At 36.4% G+C, this 20,780-nt stretch overlaps 1 protein-coding gene across 1 annotated transcript in view; it reads left to right on the top strand.

The window, feature by feature from the left end:
- The window catches only part of CPS1 (carbamoyl-phosphate synthase 1), a 142,800-nt gene that overhangs the window by 46,710 nt on the left and 75,310 nt on the right, over nucleotides 1-20,780 (top strand). The window contains exons 12-17 of the mRNA XM_060151307.1: nucleotides 935-1,033; nucleotides 2,699-2,794; nucleotides 5,728-5,917; nucleotides 6,920-7,077; nucleotides 8,725-8,853; nucleotides 20,264-20,408. Coding sequence (XP_060007290.1) covers nucleotides 935-1,033; nucleotides 2,699-2,794; nucleotides 5,728-5,917; nucleotides 6,920-7,077; nucleotides 8,725-8,853; nucleotides 20,264-20,408 — 817 coding nt within the window. The remainder of the gene's footprint in view (nucleotides 1-934; nucleotides 1,034-2,698; nucleotides 2,795-5,727; nucleotides 5,918-6,919; nucleotides 7,078-8,724; nucleotides 8,854-20,263; nucleotides 20,409-20,780) is intronic.

Raw genomic sequence — 20,780 nt, 5'->3', positions numbered from 1 at the left:
GATATTTGTATTTTGTTCTTGTTTTAATATTATTAGGAAAGAATGGTTCTTAATAGCCAAAGTCACTACAACATTACCTACCCATGATGACACTCAAAAATAAAATTTAGTTTCATATATCTATTGCCTAATGCATGTTAATAGTTTTTTAACTTAAAATTTAAATTATTTGCCTATAGTAGGACTTCAGATTAGGAACACTGAAATTAAGATATGTGATATCCAGTATCACTTAGTTCTTTTTTTCTCCTGTCCTGCCAAATAGTTGCAAAATAAATATCTTTGTTGAAATTTGTCACCTCTAGTGCAACAGTGGAAGTAAATCATTGATAAAGTTTAAGAATAACCTTAGAGATATTTTAATACATAATACAATCTTTAGAGATATTTTTGACCTGATAGAAAATTTAAATATCCAGTTATTTCTAACTTTAGGGTGCATAAGTAATATAGCTTCATTTTTTTTCATAGTTAGAATTTTATTTAGAAGAAGAAAATGATTCATAATTAAGGGGCTGAAAATGACATTCTCAGAAGGCATTATTTGAAATGTTCATTCTCTGCTGAAAACTTTTTTTTTTACATCTTTACTAGATTATAATTGCTTTACAATGTTGTGTTAGTTTCTGCTGTACAACAAAGTGAATCAGTTATATGTATACCTATATTGAAAACTTTCTTTTAATAGGATTTGACATGAGCAGTTAGAAGTGTTTATTTGATCTAATTCTTATAGTAGTAAATATTTAGTTTTGCCAGCTTTGGCAAAACAAAAACAAAAAAAAACAAAAAACAAATACTGCATAGCACTACTCATCCTAAAAAGTTATTTGTTACTTATCTAAAGTTCAACTTGAACTGGGTATACTGTATTTTATCTGAGAATTCTGTGAGTTTTGAAGCTTCTAACTAGTTGGCTATATTTTTTTTCTAGTACCTGTTTGATTCCTTTTTCTCACTGATAAAGAAGGAGAAAGGTACCACAATTACATCAGTTCTACCGAAGCCGGCCCTAGTAGCATCTCGAGTTGAGGTCAGTATATGTGGGCTTCCTTTTCGTTTATGTATTTTGGATTTTCTCTATTGTGTGATGACTTCTTTTTTAAGTGAATGATGTAAACCTTTTTGATGTCTATGAAAAATGATTGGTAATATTGCAATCACCCATCATTTTAGCATCTAATTATTTGGTCTGTTCTAGATGATTCATTGGATGTTCATTGGAATCTTCATGTTTTGATTTAAAAATCATATCTTTTAAAGTTCACTTCTTCTAGAACATGTGTAATGAAAATAATTTAACAGAGAATAAGGTTTAATTTAGTTTCAAATTTAATTTAGTTTCATATTTTCCATTACTCAATAAACCACAGCCCTGTGTATGCTTGAGATACAGTTCAGGCTACAGAATCATTATAGATGATAGAAATTTTTGTTTCAACGAAAAACCCAAACGAACTTTTGGACAACCCAATACCTCTAAAGAGCAGATAGATAAGGATTAATATAGTGTAAGACTCGACTCCTTATTTGTTTGAATATGTATTTAATATGGAAAGGTTTCTACACATTTCCTTCATAGTTAAGGCACACCCACACCCACACCATTATTACATAAAATTTAGAAGGGTGTATGTATATTTTTAAGTATATACATACATATATATATAATCCTCTTTTTATGAACAAAAAGAATTGATTTATATGTTTACATGAAATGATAAATTGAGTTAGATGGTTTGTTTTAGATTTCTGTGACAGCCTTTTTTCCTGAGATGGGAGGTAATCCAGCCACTCAATGTGGAATCAAACTGTGGATTCTTGGTAGCTAAAGAAGCCACCCCACCATACAGTGTATTTCTCAAAATATCAACTCATGTTTTTCAGATGCTTTTCTTTTTTTAAATAGTGAGGGAAACGTGTAATTTGGGATTCTACATTGCATTGCACATAGCAGGCACTCCATAAATACAAAACAAGTTTCCCAAGTCCTTGTCTCTTGCAGTGACCTAGAACATTTTTCTCCTCTGAAGGGCTTGGCAGTTGTGGTTAAAAAATAAGCAGAATTATTATTTGCTTGAAATCATATATACAATTTGTATGAATTTCAGTATGCTGCCAAAACATGATCTTTTCATTACTGTATTTTCTGTAAATATTTCTGGACTGAACTGCAAAGTAAAGGCAAAATGTAAATATGAAGGTGTCCCTGTGTCCCCTTGCCTCCTGTGTTTTCTCTCCGTTTGTTAGGAAAGGCTTGTTTATATTTATGCCTATTCTTTGTCCAGTAGAAACCCATGGAACAGTAACACATTTAGTCAATTAAATTTTAAGGAGATTTTTATCTAAAAATTATATATATAAATTATATTTATTATATATACACATATAGATATACATTTCCATATATATTTATGTAGTTATTTTTAGATATTTATATATGTTTAATTAAAATGTAGACCTCTTCCAAAAAGTTTTTACTTAAGTGAAAAAAACCATGACCTTTGGAAATTCCTTTTTGAAATTAGAGATGTTTAAATTGTTGGTCTTTTTACTCATATATTATGTATATTTCAAAACATTGTACTTTAAATCACCACATAAACACAGACAATACAGTTTATCTTTCCCATACTTAACAATGACTAATTTCCCCATCTTAATAATAAAAGCAATGCTATCTTCTTATTGCTTACAGGTTTCCAAAGTCCTTATCCTAGGATCCGGAGGTCTGTCCATTGGTCAGGCAGGTGAATTTGATTACTCGGGATCGCAAGCTGTAAAAGCCATGAAGGTGAGAGACTCTGATCTTTGCTGGAATTAATATACACTCCCTTTATGAGTCTAATTAGTATTTTATAATTTAGATTTATGACACTACCTCTTTTCAAAGTCACTATAATTAATTTCCTTCCACATCTTATATGAAAGGAAGTTTGATCACAGACAAGGTTTTTAACTTAAATGTGCACACCTGCAAATTAAGAAGGTTGGATTGATCTCCAGAATTGTCTGTGTTATCACCTATTTATATTGAAAACATAAATCTACACTTATAGATGTTACTCAATGAGGCAGTGAGCTTTTAAAACATATTTGTCTTTTGTGTGAAAGAGGGAATTTGGGTATCCCTGGTGCTCTAAAGTACTTCAAGTGTTCTACAGGATGCTTCAGGCATCTCTTTGGTTGAAAGGGGGAAGATCCAGCTGGAGGAACAAAGGAAACAATGCCTTTTGTTCAAGCTTTAGAAGTTATTGCAGGTCACCTAATTCCCCCATCTGTGACTTGGACTGGATGACTTACCAGGAAGGTATGCCTGGATTTTCAAGTGGAATAGAGGGTTTGATACCTAAATTGGGAAGAATATCCTCCCTGTTTCTTCAGAGTCTCTCGAAATCTCCCCAACCTTTATCATAGTAAAATAAACCTTTAGAAAACTGACACTGTAAGTGTAAGATATTTCTATTGAAGAGCTAACTTGGCTTCTCTTTGGTGTCCTTATTTTCCACGATAGTCCCCATTTTGGTGCTAATCAAGCCATCCAAAGTCAACGTGAGCTCTCTGTGACCTTGCCACAGGCTTTGTGGAGTCAAGCCACTCTTACCAAGAGACCTGGCTAGGAGAGAGCAACATAGGGAAGGAAGCAGGAGACTAGGACAACCAACAAGAGAAACAGTTGGCCAAAATTTTCCTTTTTTTCTTTTCTTTATTCAGTATTCTATATACAGAGATTTTCACCTGACAGATGTCTGTTGAAAACAGACACAACCCCCCAATTACCTTACTCTTCTTCCCATTCGTTTTTATTTTTAATACTCTTCTCCATACACGCATGCATGTTCACCCCATGCACACATGTTTTTTGTGTACATTTTCAAAGTGTGCTTTATTTCATTGTATTAAGATTCAGTTTATCTTTAGATAGATAATTAGTGGGTATCCAATGGTTCAGATTGGTTAGAACACAGTCTAAGTGTGTTAAGGGTTTAGAACACATTTAAGTGTCATGCAATTTTTTATCTTATTTGGTAGTTTTATAAAGAATTAATATTTCCATAGGTTGTATTTTTTATATGCATTACATCCAAAAGGTGAAGTTATTGATTTGAACTGAAGAATAGGAATTATTAGATATAGTATTGTGATTAAGAGGTTAATAAAGATGAATTTATGAACTGAGTATTTTTTAAAACTTAGATTATGCATAAATTATAGCTGGAATTATATTAGAAAAAAATTATGTAACATTTATTAAAATGGTTTGAATAGACACTCATCACATGAATTTATGGGACCTTTTCCTATGTAATTTGATTTATAAAAATAGCTATATTCATTGTATAGCACACGCAGGAAAATATTTAACAAATATACCTATCCATTGGTACTTTTCTCTAGTAGTGAGACAGTCTATAACTTCTGTTTATGATGTGCTCTCCGTTTGGACTCAATTATTTAAATTCTAACCCATATTTTAAATGCATTTGCTTATCTATATGTATCTATTCAATATTTTGTTAACAGTACTCTTTAAAATGTTCCTTACAATCTTAGAGAGGGCTCATATTGAGGAAAGGGTGTAGAACTTGAGTCATAAGACTTGAATTAGAGCCCTAATTTTGTCATTTATCAGCTATATGATCTTTGGAAGGTCACTTAACCTTATTGAATCTCAGTTTCTTCATCTGTAAGGTGAAAATTTCTTTTATAGTCTTGCTATAAAAATCAAATAAATTAACAAAAAAGTACACTACAAGTTTTAAGGCACTATTTGAATTTAAAGTAATATGAAATATATTTAATTTTTCATTTGGATTCACCACACCCCCAAGGATATGTAGGGCTTTCAATGATGATTTCTATACTTTCATATGAATATTTTGTTGAGTTTTTAGAAGACTTCAAAATTGACATGCTAATAGGTAAAAAGATAAGAACCATCTGGCCAGATTTCATAATAATTATTTTACTAAATGTCGCCCTCATCCTGGTCTATAAAGCTATTATCCTTAGTAGCCTACATGAAGAATTATTTTAGGGGTCTCTCCAGATGTCAGGAATGAGATAGGGCTATGAATATCTTCACACACACACAAATTTTTATTTTTTATTTTTTGCCATACGGTCATTTTCTTTTTATATAATATGTATAAACAGTTGTATAATGGTCTTTGTCAAAGCACTACAGCAGGCATGAAAATCTAAAGAAAATGGAAACCAGCAGAAGGCTCTCAGTGCTCCCAGCTAGAAGGGAGCACATTATCTTGCATTTAAAACGTATGCTCAATGCTGTTCTTCAATAAACGTTAGAAAAGGAAGCAGCTTTGATGCTGCCTTTTTTCCATTTTATGTTTTACTCATTCAAAAAAATTTGGAATATTTTATTCTTTTAATCGACTGAGCTGTAAAATTGAGTAGTATTTGTGGACCTCCAGTCAAATTCTATAGAAAACATCTCCAGCTTTCCTTGATACCTACAGTGACAAGGAATTCAGGGTGATCCTCATGAGGTAGCCAGCTCTTTTTGGATAGTTTTATTTTCAAGCAATTTTCTTCCTTCCTTTTACCAAATGTTTGTCATCCTTTAACTTCCATTCACACTGGTCCCATTACTGATCTCTAGAGCCCACAGAATAACTTTTTGTTACCTGTTAATACCCTTCATTTGAATATGATTTTTCTCTTTAGACCATATATTAAGATTCTAGATCTTTTTCTTTATTTCAGGAAGAAAATGTCAAAACTGTCCTGATGAACCCAAACATTGCATCGGTGCAAACCAATGAAGTGGGCTTAAAGCAAGCAGATACTGTCTACTTCCTCCCCATCACCCCTCAGTTTGTCACAGAGGTTATCAAGGCAGAACGGCCAGATGGATTAATTCTAGGCATGGGTGGACAGACAGCTCTGAACTGTGGTGAGTTCTTTTAAGTTTAATTGCAGAGTTTTGGTTCACACACTTATATATAATATTTTTTTGTTTGAATTTATTTAGCAGTTGTGCTCTGTGTGTTCACAAAAGTTTTCCACTGTGTGAGGAAGCTTAGTAAACAGCCACCTGAAAATGTCACATGATGAACATTACCAGTTTATTTCACAGAACAGCTGGGGGACAAAAAGAAACCTTTTGCTTTAATGCTGCATGGTGACTGAGTAGGTTTTTTGAGTCCCCCTCTCCGTCCCAGGATACTGCTTTTCTCTGTTACCAGTGAAACTCTGAGAACTATTATGAGTGAAAAAGGGGAATTAACATTGATTAAGTGCTCTGTGCTCTATGTATCTGCCCTGTGGCATTTGACTTTCACATATATTTTCATGTTTACATAGATCAGTCTCTCTACCATCCCTTCATGCATCTGCTGAGTCCAATGCTCTGTCCTATTTAAAATATTTCAAACCTTCAGAATTAGATCATGAATGAGAATCTCACTGGCTAGTTTGGGTAAGCAGTTGGTGATATAATTTGTATGTCAACTATAAAAAACAGCCAAAGTTAGATGTTAAGTTAGTGGGAACACAAACGATTTTGTTAATTTTTAACCTAGATAGATACCCACATCACTGAGATTATTTACACAAGAGAAGCTCATTATAGGAATAGACCTTCCTTGGAAGGAAATGAAATATACTAAAATCTTAAGGCTCACTGTAATGCTATGATTTTTATTAATGAGAATAATAAAAATCATTTGGAGAAGGTGATACTATACATAATAGTAGCACCAGCAAAATGTTTTGCTAAAATGTCTTCAGAATTTTTCTTTCAAAAATTTTTTTACTCTAAGTGCAATTCTGTTGTGGACTCTGGTGGCTTTTTGGAGTTAAGATTTTTTTTTAAAAAAAGTTGTATTCAGATATCTATTATAGAAAACATAAGAGTTTGATATGTTAAAAATTGATTTATTTTGTTTTTCTGTAGGAGTGGAACTATTTAAGAGAGGTGTGCTCAAGGAATATGGCGTGAAAGTCCTGGGAACCTCAGTTGAATCCATTATGGCCACAGAAGATAGACAGCTGTTCTCAGACAAACTAAATGAGATTAATGAAAAGATTGCTCCAAGTTTTGCAGTGGAATCGGTAAGAAATCTTTGTTCTGGAGAAACAGGACCATTATGTGTCTTGCGTTGTAGAGAGAATGATTTGTCATGCCTAAAAATAATAAAGTATTATATTTGTATATGTTATCTTCCAGAAATGTGTTATTACTTCAGAGACACTGTGTGTTAATTGTGGCATTCAATGCTAAAACATTAGGGACAGGTATTAATAGTTTATTTTTATGAAAAGGGAAGCATAATCTCAAAGGTGATGTGGTTTATCAATGGTTGATGTGACCTGAGTATCAAATCTCCTGAATCAAAACAAAGAACCATATCAACTTGCAATGCCAAAGTAATTTTTACCTTCTTCCTGGGATCAGTCACACATTTTGTAAGTGCGAATGTCCTGCAAATGGGAAATGGTTGAATATAAAATTTTTTTTAGGGACTTCCCTGGTGGTCCAGTGGTTGTCTCTGTGTTTCCGCTGCAGGGGGCACAGATTTGATCCCTGGGTGGGGAAATACGATCCTGCATGCCGTGCAGCATGGCCAAAAAATAAACGAACAAATTTTTTTTTTGTTAGAATGGAATAAACATTTTACAATAAAATTATCTAGAAAAAAAAAGCCATTGGATCTAATCAGTAATATTTATGACTGAGAAACCTGTGGCTTAGATGGTTAAAGAGGACAGATTGTTTTGCATTTCTCTTAATCATTTTCCATCGTATCCTGTGCCTCTTGATGGGCTATTACCAGGTGCCAGGAAAAGATCAGCTTCCTGTACATCTCTTTTTGTCCCTGACTTTATTCCTGATTTCAGTCAGTGAAATGGGGATACTGGAGACAGTTTCTGATGCAACTTCCTCAGTGTAGAAATAGGCAAATCCTCTGGGATAAGGCAAGTACTGCTGGGACAACTAAAAATGGGCTATGTATGTTTTCAGAAAAGCGTGCTATCAAGTATATAGCATGTTGCAAAGCTGTCAATCAGGAACAATCCCAGGATAGCTCTGCTGAACATGTGGAAAGCTCCTGCCATATATTTATTCTTTCATTGCCAGATTTAATTATGTCCTTGCTTCCTTAGGATGAGAAACAGGCATATGGGAAAGGTATAATTACATTCCCATTGGTAGTGTAATAATATTCCATGACAGAAAAATATAGCCAACATATGCTGTATTCTGTAAGTTAAAAAAAAAAAAAATCCCAAGCTTCCGAGACTACTCTCTGACTGAACTTGAAAAATGAAAAATCTCTTTCTATATAATATTCCAAATGGCTTATTGCAGTAATATCAAGTTAGATTCTGTAGTAGAAAACCTTGCTTTGTTAAGAGACGAAGACTTTTAAACTGAACTTAAAAATTCAGTATAGCTCCCATTCTCAAATTAATGGCAACTATCTCACCTCTGGCCATTGTTTTATTTTTTATACTGCAAAATAAAATTTACCCCAAAGGTGTTAAAAAAAAAGCCTTCACTGTATATTAAAAAATTCTAAAATTTAACTTAAAATTTGTAAAATAACACTTGTTTTTCAGAAGGAGATGAGGGAATAATAGAACATTTTCATAGTCATTTTTTCCAAATAAACTGATTTACCTGAATTACCAGACTCCTTTGGTTGGTCTTTTCTACTGTCAGCTTTTAAAACTTTGAGTCCTTGTTCTTGTTGACAGATTGAGGATGCACTGAAGGCGGCAGACACCATTGGCTACCCGGTGATGATCCGTTCTGCCTATGCCCTGGGTGGGTTAGGCTCAGGCATCTGTCCTAATAAGGAGACCTTACTGGACCTCAGCACAAAGGTATGTATTTTCGCAGACCAAATTCTGACCAGCCAAGAAAACTCCCTGATATAGTCTTTCAATTAGAGAAAGTTATGTAGATAAGAAATAACCTTTTCTCTGTTTATAAATCACTGCCACATCTCTAAATTGTTGTCCAAGAGGTGACACTTTTGAAAGGGAAATACAGTGCAATTACTTACACTGGAACATAGCATTAACCCAAAGTCCGTCTTTACTGTACTGTCTATTGATTTCATTGATAGACAGTCAATCCAGTTCCATCTCCCTCTGCTACAAAATCTGCTCCAAAACACCCATCATGCTAAAATATATTTTAGTGGTTTAAAAAAAAACAATATAATGTCCCATTTTGCCATTATCTTTTGAAACAATAAGACATGGATGACATCTGGTAAGGGAAATAAAACACATTGAGTAGTTTAGCTTTACCTCAAATTCAGGTGTTTAACATATATACAATATAAACCTCTTAGTACTATGAATGAGTGATTACTCTGCCAACTGCCACACACATATATAAGCAAAAGTGAAATCTGAGTGCTTACCATTTACATAAAAATCACTTTATTTCTGAATACTCCTTTTCTTAAGTATTAAAGGAAAGATCTTGAAAATTAAGATATGCTCCAAAAAATAAATTAGAAATTAACACAGAAATCATGCTTCATGAAATCAGCGACTTTTGCCCACACTCTATTCCCACAGAATACAGCAGTGCCTTGCAATACTGGGGCTCAGTAAGTGCTAGTTGAATGAATGAATATGTGTGTGGGCAAAGAGGCTTATGTAACTTTCCATGTGGCAGTTATGGATGTGAAGCTGACAGAATTATTGTGATGGCTATTTTTAGGAGTGCTGAGTAAATATCAGGCAGAGTTTATACCCTTATCATTATTTATGTTTTAGAGTGAAAAAGAATGAGCCCTTGAATTGTTGACATAAGATTTTGAGAAGAAACAGATAAAATTAAATGTATTTTAATAACTGCAATGACAAACGTACATGTCTACAAATTGGATTGAGTTTTTCTAAAGTTGCCAAAAAAAAACTACAAAAGGGAAACATATCTAATATAAATGTTCCCTATTTCCATCTGGACTTCTGAATCATGTATTTAAAGAAAAGACATGTTTGTGGAGGTATACATTTTTTTCCTCTAGCATATTAGATGTTCCCAATCTTTTTATTTAAAAAATTTTTTTAACATCTTTATTGGAGTATAATTGCTTTACAATGGTGTGTTAGTTTCTGCTTTATAACAAACTGAATCAGCTATACATATACATGTATCCCCATATCTCCTCCCTCTTGCGTCTCCCTCCCACCCCTCTAGGTGGTCACAAAGCACCGAGCTGATCTCCCTGTGCTATGTGGCTGCTTCCCAATAGCTATCTATTTTACATTTTGTAGTGTATGTATGTCCATGCCACTCTCTCACTTCGTCCCAGATTACCCTTACCCCTCCCTGTGTCCTCAAAGCCATTCTCTATGTCTGCATCTTTATTACTGTCCTGCCCCTAGGTTTTTCAGAAACTATTTTTTTTTTTAGATTCCATATATATGTGTTACCATATGGTATTTGTTTTTCTCTTTCTGACTTACTTCACTCTGTATGACAGATTCTATGTCCATCCACCTCACTACAAATAACTCAATTTCGTTTCTTTTTATGGCGGAGTAATATTTCATTGTATATATGTGCCACTTCTTCTATATCCATTCATCTGTCGATGGACACTTCCACATCCTAGTTATTGTAAATAGAGCTGCAATGAACATTGTGGTACATGACTCTTTTTGAATTATGGTTTTCACACGGTATATGCCCCATAGTGGGATTGCTGGGTCCTATGGTAGTTCTATTTTTAGTTTTTTAAGGAACCTCCATACTGTTCTCCATAGTGGCTGCATCAGTTTACATTCCCACCTACAGTGTAAGAGTGTTCCCTTTTCTCCACACCCTCTCCAGCATTTATTGTTTCTAGATTTTTTGATGATGGCCATTCTGACTGGTGTGAGATGATATCTCATTGTAGTTTTGATTTGCATTTCTCTGATGATTAGTGATGTTGAGCATTCTTTCATGTGCTTGTTGGCAATCTGTATATATTCTTTGGAGAAATGTCTATTTAGGTCTTCTGCCAATTATTGGATTGAGTTGTTTTTTTTTTGTTGTTATTGAGCTGCATGAGCTGCTTGTAAATTTTGGAGATTAATCCTTTGTCAGTTGCTTCATTTGCAAATATTTTCTCCCATTCTGAGGGTTGTCTTTTCATCTTGTTTATGATTTCCTTTTCTGTGCAAAAGCTTTTAAGTTTCATTAGGTCCCATTTGTTTATTTTTGTTTTGATTTCCATTTCCCTAGGAGGTGGGTCAAAAAGGATCTTGCTGTGAGTTATGTCATAGAGTGTTCTACCTATGTTTTCCTCTAGGAGTTTTATAGTGTCTGGCCTTACATTTAGGTCTTTAATCAATTTTGAGTTTATTATTGTGTGTGGTGTTAGGGAGTGTTCTTTTTTTTTTTACATCTTTATTGGAGTATAATTCCTTTACAATGGTGTGTTAGTTTCTGCTTTATAACAAAGTGAATCAGTTATACATATACATATGTTCCCATATCTCTTCCCTTTTGCGTCTCCCTCCCTATCCCACCCCTCTAGGTGGTCACAAACCACTGAGTTGATCTCCCTGTGCTATGCGGCTGCTTCCCACTAGCAATATATTTTACGTTTGGTAGTGTATGTATGTCCATGCCACTCTCTCACTTTGTCACAGCTTACCCTTCCCCCTCCCTATATTCTCAAGTCCATTCTCTAGTAGGTCTGTGTCTTTATTCCCATCTTACTCCTAGGTTCTTCATAACATTTTCTTTTTCTTATATTCCATATATATGTGTTAGCATATGGTATTTGTCTTTCTCTTTCTGACTTACTTCACTCTGTATGACAGACTCTAGGTCCATCCACCTCACTACAAATAACTCAATTTCGTTTCTTTTTATGGCTGAGTAATATTCCATTGTATATATGTGCCACATCTTCTTTATCCATTCATCCGATGACGGGCACTTAGGTTGTTTCCATCTCCGGGCTATTGTAGATAGAGCTGCGATGAACATTTTGGTACATGACTCTTTTTGAATTTTGGTTTTCTCAGGGTATATGCCCAGTAGTGGGATTGCTGGGTCATATGGTAGTTCTATTTGTAGTTTTTTAAGGAACCTCCATACTGTTCTCCTTAGTGGCTGAACCAATTCACATTCCCACCAGCAGTGCAAGAGTGTTCCCTTTTCTCCACACCCTCTCCAGCATTTATTGTTTCTAGATTTTTTGATGATGGCCATTCTGACTGGTGTGAGATGATATCTCATTGTAGTTTTGATTTGCATTTCTCTAATGATTAATGATGTTGAGCATTCTTTCATGTGTTTGTTGGCAGTCTGTATATCTTCTTTGGAGAAATGTCTATTTAGGTCTTCTGCCCATTTTTGGATTGGGTTGTTTGTTTTCTTGTTATTGAGCTGCATGAGCTGCTTGTAAATTTTGGAGATTAATCCTTTGTCGGTTGCTTCATTTGCAAATATTTTCTCCCATTCTGAGGGTTGTCTTTTGGTCTTGTTTATGGTTTCCTTTGCTGTGCAAAAGCTTTGAAGTTTCATTAGGTCCCATTTGTTTATTTTTGTTTTTATTTCCATTACTCTAGGAGGTGAGTAGAAAGGATCTTGCTGTGATTTATGTCATAGAGTGTTCTGCCTATGTTTTCCTCTAAGAGTTTGATAGTTTCTGGCCTTACATTTAGGTCTTTAATCCATTTTGAGCTTATTTTTGTGTATGGTGTTAGGGAGTGATCTAATCTCATACTTTTACATGTACCTGTCCAGTTTTCCCAGCACCACTTATTGAAGAGGCTGTCCTTTCTCCATTGTACATTACTGCCACCTTTATCAAAGATAAGGTGTCCATATGTGCATGGGCTTTCTATCCTGTTCCATTGATCTATCTTTCTGTTTTTGTGCCAGTACCATACCGTCTTGATAACTGTAGCTTTGTAGTATAGTCTGAAGTCAGGGAGCCTGATTCCTCCAGTTCCTTCTTTCGTTCTCAAGATTGCTTTGGCTATTCGAGGTCTTTTGTGTTTCCATACAAATTGTGAAATTTTTTGCTCTAATTCTGTGAAAAATGCCATTGATAATTTGATAGGAATTGCATTGAATCTGTAGATTGCTTTGTGTAGTAGAGTCATTTTCACAATGTTGATTCTTCTAATCCAAGAACATGGTATATCTCTCCATCTGTTTGTATCATCTTTAATTTCTTTCATCAGTGTCTTATAGTTTTCTGCATACAGGTCTTTTGTCTCCTTAGGTAGATTTATTCCTAGGTATTTTATTCTTCTTGTTGCAATGGTAAATGGGAGTGTTTCCTTAATTTCTCTTTCAGATTATTCATCATTAGTGTATAGGAATGCAAGAGGTTTCTGGGCATTAATTTTGTATTCTTCTACTTTACCAAATTCATTGATTAGCTCTAGTAGTTTTCTGGTAGAGTCTTTAGGATTCTCTATGTATAGTGTCATGTCATCTGCAAACAGTGACAGCTTTACTTCTTCTTTTCCAATTTGGATTCCTTTCATTTCTTTTTCTTCTCTGATTGCTGTGGCTAAAATTTCCAAAACTATGTTGAATAATAATGGTGAGTGTCGGCAACCTTGTCTTGTTCCTGACCGTAGTGGAAATGGTTTCAGTTTTTCAGCATTGAGAACGATGTTGGCTCTGGGTTTGTCATATATGGCCTTTATTATGTTGAGATAAATTCCCTCTATGCCTGCTTTCTGGAGTGTTTTTATCATATGGATCTTGAATTTTGTCGAAAGCTTTTTCTGCATCTATTATGATGATCGTATGGTTTTTATACTTCAGTTTCTTAATACGATTTATCACATTGATTGATTTGCATATATTGAAGAATCCTTGCATTCCTGGATAAACCCAATTGTTCATGGTGTATGATCCTTTTAATGTGTTGTTGGATTCTGTTTGCTAGTATTTTGTTGAGGATTTTTGCATCTATGTTCATCAGTGATGTTGGCCTGTAGTTTTCTTTCTTTGAGACATCCTTGTCTGGTTTTGGTATCAGGGTGATGGTGGCCTCATGGAATGATTTGGGGAGAGTTCCTCCCTCTGCTATATTATGGAAGAGTTTGGGAAGGATAGTTGTTACTCTTCTCTAAATATTTGATAGAATTTGCCTGTGAAGCTGTCTGGTCCTGAGCTTTTGTTTCTTGGAAGATTTTTTATCACAGTCTCAATTTCAGTGCTTGTGATTGGTCTGTTTATATTTTCTATTTCTTCCTGGTTCCGTCTCCGAAAGTTGTGCAGTTCTAAGAATTTGTCCATTTCTTCCAGATTGTCCATTTTATTGGCATATAGTTGCTTGTAGTAATCTCTCATGATCCTTTGTATTTCTGCAGGGTCAGTTGTTACTTCTCCTTTTTCATTTCTAATTCTATTGATTTGAGTCATCTCCCTTTTTTTCTTGATGAGTCTGGCTAATGGTTTATCAATTTTGTTTATCTTCTCAAAGACCCAGCTGTTAGTTTTATTGGTCTTTGCTGTTGTTTGCTTCATTTATTTTTCATTTATTTCTGATCTGATCTTTATGATTTCTTTCGTTCTGCTAACTTTGGGGTTTTGTTGTTCTTCTTTCTCTAATCGCTTTAGGTGTAAGGTTAGTTTGTTTATGTGAGGTGTTTCTTGTTTCCTGAGGTAAGATTGTATTGCTATATACTTCCCTCTTAGAAGTGCTTTTGCTGCATCCCATAGGTTTTGGGTCATTGTGTTTTTATTGTCATTTGTTTCTAGGTTGGTTTTTTTTAATTTTGCGGTATGTGGGCCTCTCACTGTTGTGGCCTCTCCCGTTGCGGAGCACAGGCTCTGGACACGCAGGCTCAACAGCCATGGCTCATGGGCCCAGCCGCTCCGCGTCATGTGGGATCTTCCTGGACCGGGGCATGCACGCGTGTCCCCTGCTTCGGCAGGTGGACTCTCAACCACTGCGCCACCAGGGAAGCCCTAGGTATTTTTTGATTTTCTCTTTGATTTCTTCAGTGATCTCTTGGTTATTAAGTAGTGTACTTTTTAGCCACCATGTATTTCTATTTTTTACAGATTTTTTCCTGTAATTGATATGTAGTCTCATAGCTTTGTGGTCGGAAAAGATACTTGATATAATTTCAATTTTCGTAAATTTACCAGTGCTTGATTTGTGACCCAAGATATGATCTATCCTGGAGAATGTTCCATGAGCACTTGAGAAGAAAGTGTATTCTGTTATTTTTGGATGGAATGTCCTATAAATATCAATTAAGTCTTTCTTGTTTAATGTATTAAAGCTTGTGTTGCCTTATTTATTTTAATTTTGGATGACCTGTCCATTGGTGAAAGTGGGGTGTTAAAGTCCCCTACTATGATTGTGTTACTGTCGATTTCCCCTTTTTTTGGCTGTTAGCATTTTCCTTATGTATTGAGGTGCTCCTCCATTTGGTGCATAAATATTTAAAATAGTTATATCTTCTTGGATTGATCCCTTGAGCATTATGTAGTATCCTCGTTGTCTCTTGTAATAGTCTTTATTTTAATGTCTATTTTGCCTGATATGAAAATTGCTACCCCAGCTTTCTTTTGATTTCCACTTGCTTGGAGTATCTTCTTCCATCCCCTCACTTTCAGTCTCTTTGTGTCCCTAGGTCTGAAGTAGGCCTCTTGTAGACAGCATATATACAGGTCTTGTTTTTGCATCCATTCAGCCAGTCTATGTCTTTTTATTGGAGCATTTAATCCATTTACTTTTAAGGTAGTTATCGATATGTATGTTCCTATTACCATTTTCTTAATTTTTGGGGGTTCGTTATTGTAGGTCTTTTTCTTCTTTTGTGTTTCCTGCCTAGAGAAGTTCCTTTAGCATTTGTTGTAAAGCTGGTTTGCTGGTGCTGAATTCACTTAGCTTTTGCTTGTCTGTATAGGTTTTTATTTCTCCGTCAAATCTCAATGAGTTCCTTGCTAGGTAGAGTAATCTTGGTTATTGGTTTTTCCCTTTCATCACTTTAAATATGTCCTGCCACTCATTTCTGTCTTGCAGAGTTTCTGCTGAAAGATCAGCTGTTAACCTTATGGGAATTCCCTTGTATGTTATTCGTTGCTTTTCCCTGCCTCTTTTAATATTTTTTCTTTGTATTTAATTTTTGATAGTTTGATTAATATATGTCTTTGTGTGTTTCTCCTTGGAATTATCCTGTATGGGACTCTCTGCAGTTCCTGGACTTGATTAACTATTTCCTCTTCCATATTAGGGAAGTTTTTAGCTATGATCTCTTCAAATATTTTCTCAATCCGTTCCTTTTTCTATTCTTCTTCTGGGACCCCTATAATTCGAATGTTTGTGCATTTAATGTTGTCCCAGTGGTCTCTGAGACTGTCCTCAATTCTTTTCATTCTTTTTTCTTTATTCTGCTCTGCATTAGTTATTTCCACTACTTTATCTTCCAGGTCACTTATCCGTTCTTCTGCCTCAGTTATTCTGCTATTGATTCCTTCTGGAGAATTTTTAATTTCATTTATTGTGTTGTTCATCATTGTTTGTTTGCTCTTTAGTTCTTCTAGGTCCTTGTTAAATGTTTCTTATATTTTCTCCATTCTATTTCCAAGATTTTGGATCATCTTTACTATCATTACTCCGAATTCTTTTTCAGGTAGACTGCCTCTTTCCTCTTCATTTATTAGGTCTGGTGGGTTTTTATCTTGCTCCTTCATATGCTGTGTGTTTCTCTGTCTTCTCATTTTTTATAACTTACTGTTTTTCGGGTCTCCTTTTCGCAGGCTGCCGGTTCATAGTTCCTGTTGTTTTTGGTGCTTGCCGCCAGATGCTAAGGTTGGTTCAGTGGGTTGTGTAGGCTTCCTGGTGTATGGGACTAGTGCCTGTGATCTAGTGAATGAGGTGGGATCTTGTGTTTCTCGTGGGCAGGTCTGCGTCCTTTCGTGTGTTTTGTGGTGTCTTTGACCTTATTATGATTTTAGGCAGCCTCTCTTCTAATGGGTTAGGTTGCGTTCCTGTCTTGCTAGTTGTTTGGCATAGGGTGTGCGGCACTGTAGCTTGCTGGTCGTTGAGTGGAGCTGGTTCTGAGTGTTGAGATGGAGATATTTTGGTGAACTGCCACTGTTTGATATTATGTGGAGCTGGGACATCTCTTGTGGACCAATGTCCTGAACTCGGCTCTCCCTCCTCAGAGCACAGTCCTGACACCCAGCTGGAGCACCAAGACCCAGTCCTCCACACAGCTCAGAAGAAAAGGGAGAGAAAATGAAAGAAAGAAAGAAAAAAACCAACAAAATAAAGTTATTAAAATAAAAAATAATTTTTAAAAATAATAATATTTAAAAGTAATAAAAAAGGAAAAAAAGAAAGAAAGAGGAGAGCAACCAAACCAAAAAACAAATCCACCAAAAATAACAAGTACTAAATTTATACTAAAAAAAACAAAAGCAGACAGACAGAACCCTAGGGCAAATGGTAAAAGCAAAGCTATAGGAACAAAATCACACAAAGAAGCATACACATACACACTCACAAAAAGAGACAAAGGAAAAAAAATATATATATATATCGTTGCTCCCGAAGTCCACTGCCTCAGTTTCGCGATGATTCGTTGTCTATTCATGTATTCCACAGATTCAGGGTACATCAAGTTGATTGTGGATATTTAATCCACTGCTTTTGAGGCTGCTGGGAGAGATTTCCCTTCCTCTTTGTTCCCACAGCTCCAGGGGCTCAGCTTTGGATTTGGCCCCGCCTCTGCATGTAGGTCGCCAGAGGGCGTCTGTACTTCGCTCAGACAGTACAGGGTTAAAGGAGCAGCTGATTCTGGGGCTCTGGCTCACTCAGGCCGCGGGGAGGGAGGGGTACGGAATGCAGGGTGAGCCTGTGCAGGCAGAGGCTGGTGTGACGTTGCATCAGCCTGAGGCACACCGTGTGTTCTCCCGGGGAAGTTGTCCCTGGATCCCGGGACCCTGGCAGTGGCGGGCTGCACAGGCTCCCGGGTGGGGAGGTGTGGAGAGTGACCTGTGCCACACAGGCTTCTTGGTGGCTGCAGAAGCAGCCTTAGTGTCTCATGCCCGTCTCTGGTGTCTGTGCTGATAGCCGCGGCTCGCGCCCGTCTCTGGAGCTCATTTAGGTGGTGCTCTGAATCCCCTCTCCTCACGCACCCCAAAACAATGGTCTCTTGCCTCTTAGGCAGGTCCAGACTTTTTCCCGGACTCCCTCCCGGCTAGCTGTGGCGCACTAGCCCCGTTCAGGCTGCGTGAACACAGCCCTCTCCCTGGGGTCTGACCTCCAAAGCTCCAGCCTCAGCTCCCAGCCCTGCCCGCCCCGGCGGGTGAGCAGACAAGCCTCTCGGGCTGGTGAGTGCTGGTCAGCACCGATCCTCTGTGCGGGAATCTCTCCGCTTTGCCCTCTGCACCCCTGTTGCTGTGTTCTCCTCCGTCGCTCCCAAGCTTCCCCCTCGCCAGCCCCTGTCTCTTCCAGTGAAGGGGTTTCCTAGTGTGTGGAAACTTTTCCTCCTTCACAGCTCCCTCCCACTGGTGCAGGTCCCGTCCCTATTCTTTTGTCTCTGTTTTTTCTTTTGCCCTACCCAGATACTTGGGGAGTTTCTTGCCTTTTGGGAGGTCTGAGGTCTTCTGCCATAATTCAGTAGGTGTTCTGTAGGAGCTGTTCCACATGTATATGTATTTCTGATGTATTTGTAGGGAGGAAGGTGATCTCCACGTCTTACTCTTACGCCATCTTGTATGTCTCCCCCCAACAATGTTTTTAATATTAACAACCTCATTATTACTGTCAATCGTGACCAATGTATACTTATTCTCAATTTAAAATGTATTTTTTTTACAGTATAAAAAGCATTCTAAACACTCAGTCGTATAAGAATATTTACAATGAAGACAACTTTGGAATGGGATATTTTTAAATTATTTATATTCCTCTAAAATAGTTAGTAAGCCATTGAATGGTTTTCTTTGTTGAAACCCTAGCTTTTCATTTGAGAATAATGACTTGTATTGTTATATCCCAAGCTACCGCTTACTCTCTTGGGATTATATTTAGCATTATTAGAAACTGCATTAACCTGGTCTAGGTCCCTAAATTAATCTTTGTATAAAATCTGAGACTTGAAAGAGAAAGAAGAAGCTGAGGCAACAGGTGAAGATGATCTCAATAGTCCTTGTGTCCAGTCTACTCCATTAGAATGCAAAAGCCTTCCTCAGCTTCATCTCCTTTGTTTCCCAGATTTTTTTTTTCTATTAGCAGGCTATCCTAATGACAAATAAATCATTATTAAATTGTTCACACTGGCTACAGAGTTTCCTAACCACTTTGAAAACCTCACCATGGGTAGCTGTGGGGACAAATGTGTTACATTTTGAAGTGCACATGCTGGAGCCTGTAGTGTTTGCTGAGGTTAAAAAAACTGTGTTGAGACACATCACGGAATAACTTACGTTGAGTTATTATTTCATTATGCTACCTGCTAATAATTTGAAAAAATTCAAATTACTTTCCCCAGTTGCTTTCTCTTACTTTCATTGCCATAAATAATCAAATTTATTATGAGACAAAGGGACATTTCTGTCTTGGATTTTCAGCCACTAAATGTCCTAAGGTCGGAGACCATCTTTTTCAGATTTTGGGTTCAGCATTCTACCCACCAGGGGGTACAGAGTAAATAAGGAATGATAATTATACTAATTCATATCTGTTTAATCAGGCAGGCATGATATACGATTCAGTATTTAAGCACTTAGGCAGTGATTACCCATAATAATAGTCGTGTATGGTTCTTTTAATTCCCAAGTTTCACATGCCATCTTGGCTAACTGTTTACAACCATCATCATCTCCTTTCTTCTCCTCATCAACATCAACTGACTTTTATTGTGTGTGTTCTTTACAAAGCACCCTCAGCTATTTTAGAGAAAGACAGAATCTTTAGACTTATTTTTCCATATTTATTTGCACTTATCACATCTCTGCTTTCACAGAAGCCTAGCTGCAAAAATAATTTCATTTCCCTTTGCCTGATTGCTCAATTATTTTCTCTTTTTCCTAAATTAGTTTGATTTAATGTCATATCAGCACTTTGAATGGCAAGGCTCAATAATGTAAATCAAGCATATTCACTGCAGAATGCTATTCCTAGTACCTCGCTGATTTTCCGACACATTGTGCCTTCTGCAGCATAGAGGAGGATGGAGACTAGGCAGTGCAGACCAGGATTTAGGCCAGGGCGCTTTGCCAAATAGCCACGTTAATGCTAGTGCCTTTCCTTACTCTTCGATGTCTTTTGTCACCAATTTCCAGGCCTTTGCTATGACCAACCAGATTCTGGTGGAGAGGTCAGTGACAGGTTGGAAAGAAATAGAATTTGAAGTGGTCCGAGATGCTGATGACAACTGTGTCACTGTCTGTAGCATGGAAAATGTTGATGCCATGGGCGTTCATACAGGTAGGCAAGGAATCTTCAAGCATTATGGTAATGGCTTCAGCTCATATCTCTGGTGGCTCATAGCAGTCTTTATTAAGTCCCTTTCTTTAAATTACTATTCTTAGCATACACATTAGTGATAAAATTTTACACATATATAGTATTTTACAGCATTGAAAATACTCTCATATTTAATTTGATCTTCACAAAAACCCTCTGAAGTAGGGCAGATATTATTATCCTGATTTCATTTGAGGAAGGGGTAGAATATAAGCAATGCTGTGAAGGTAAAATCTGTAAGACTTGGTGTTGAGAAGTAAGGCATGAGGTTAAGAAGGCTTGAAGCAGACTGGGTGTTAGTCACCAAGTGAATGAGAAAATAGCCACAGTAAA

Source organism: Lagenorhynchus albirostris, chromosome 6, assembly GCF_949774975.1.
Source record: "Lagenorhynchus albirostris chromosome 6, mLagAlb1.1, whole genome shotgun sequence".
Classification (NCBI taxonomy): Eukaryota; Metazoa; Chordata; class Mammalia; order Artiodactyla; family Delphinidae; genus Lagenorhynchus; species Lagenorhynchus albirostris.
This window is presented reverse-complemented; position numbering and strand designations above follow the sequence as displayed.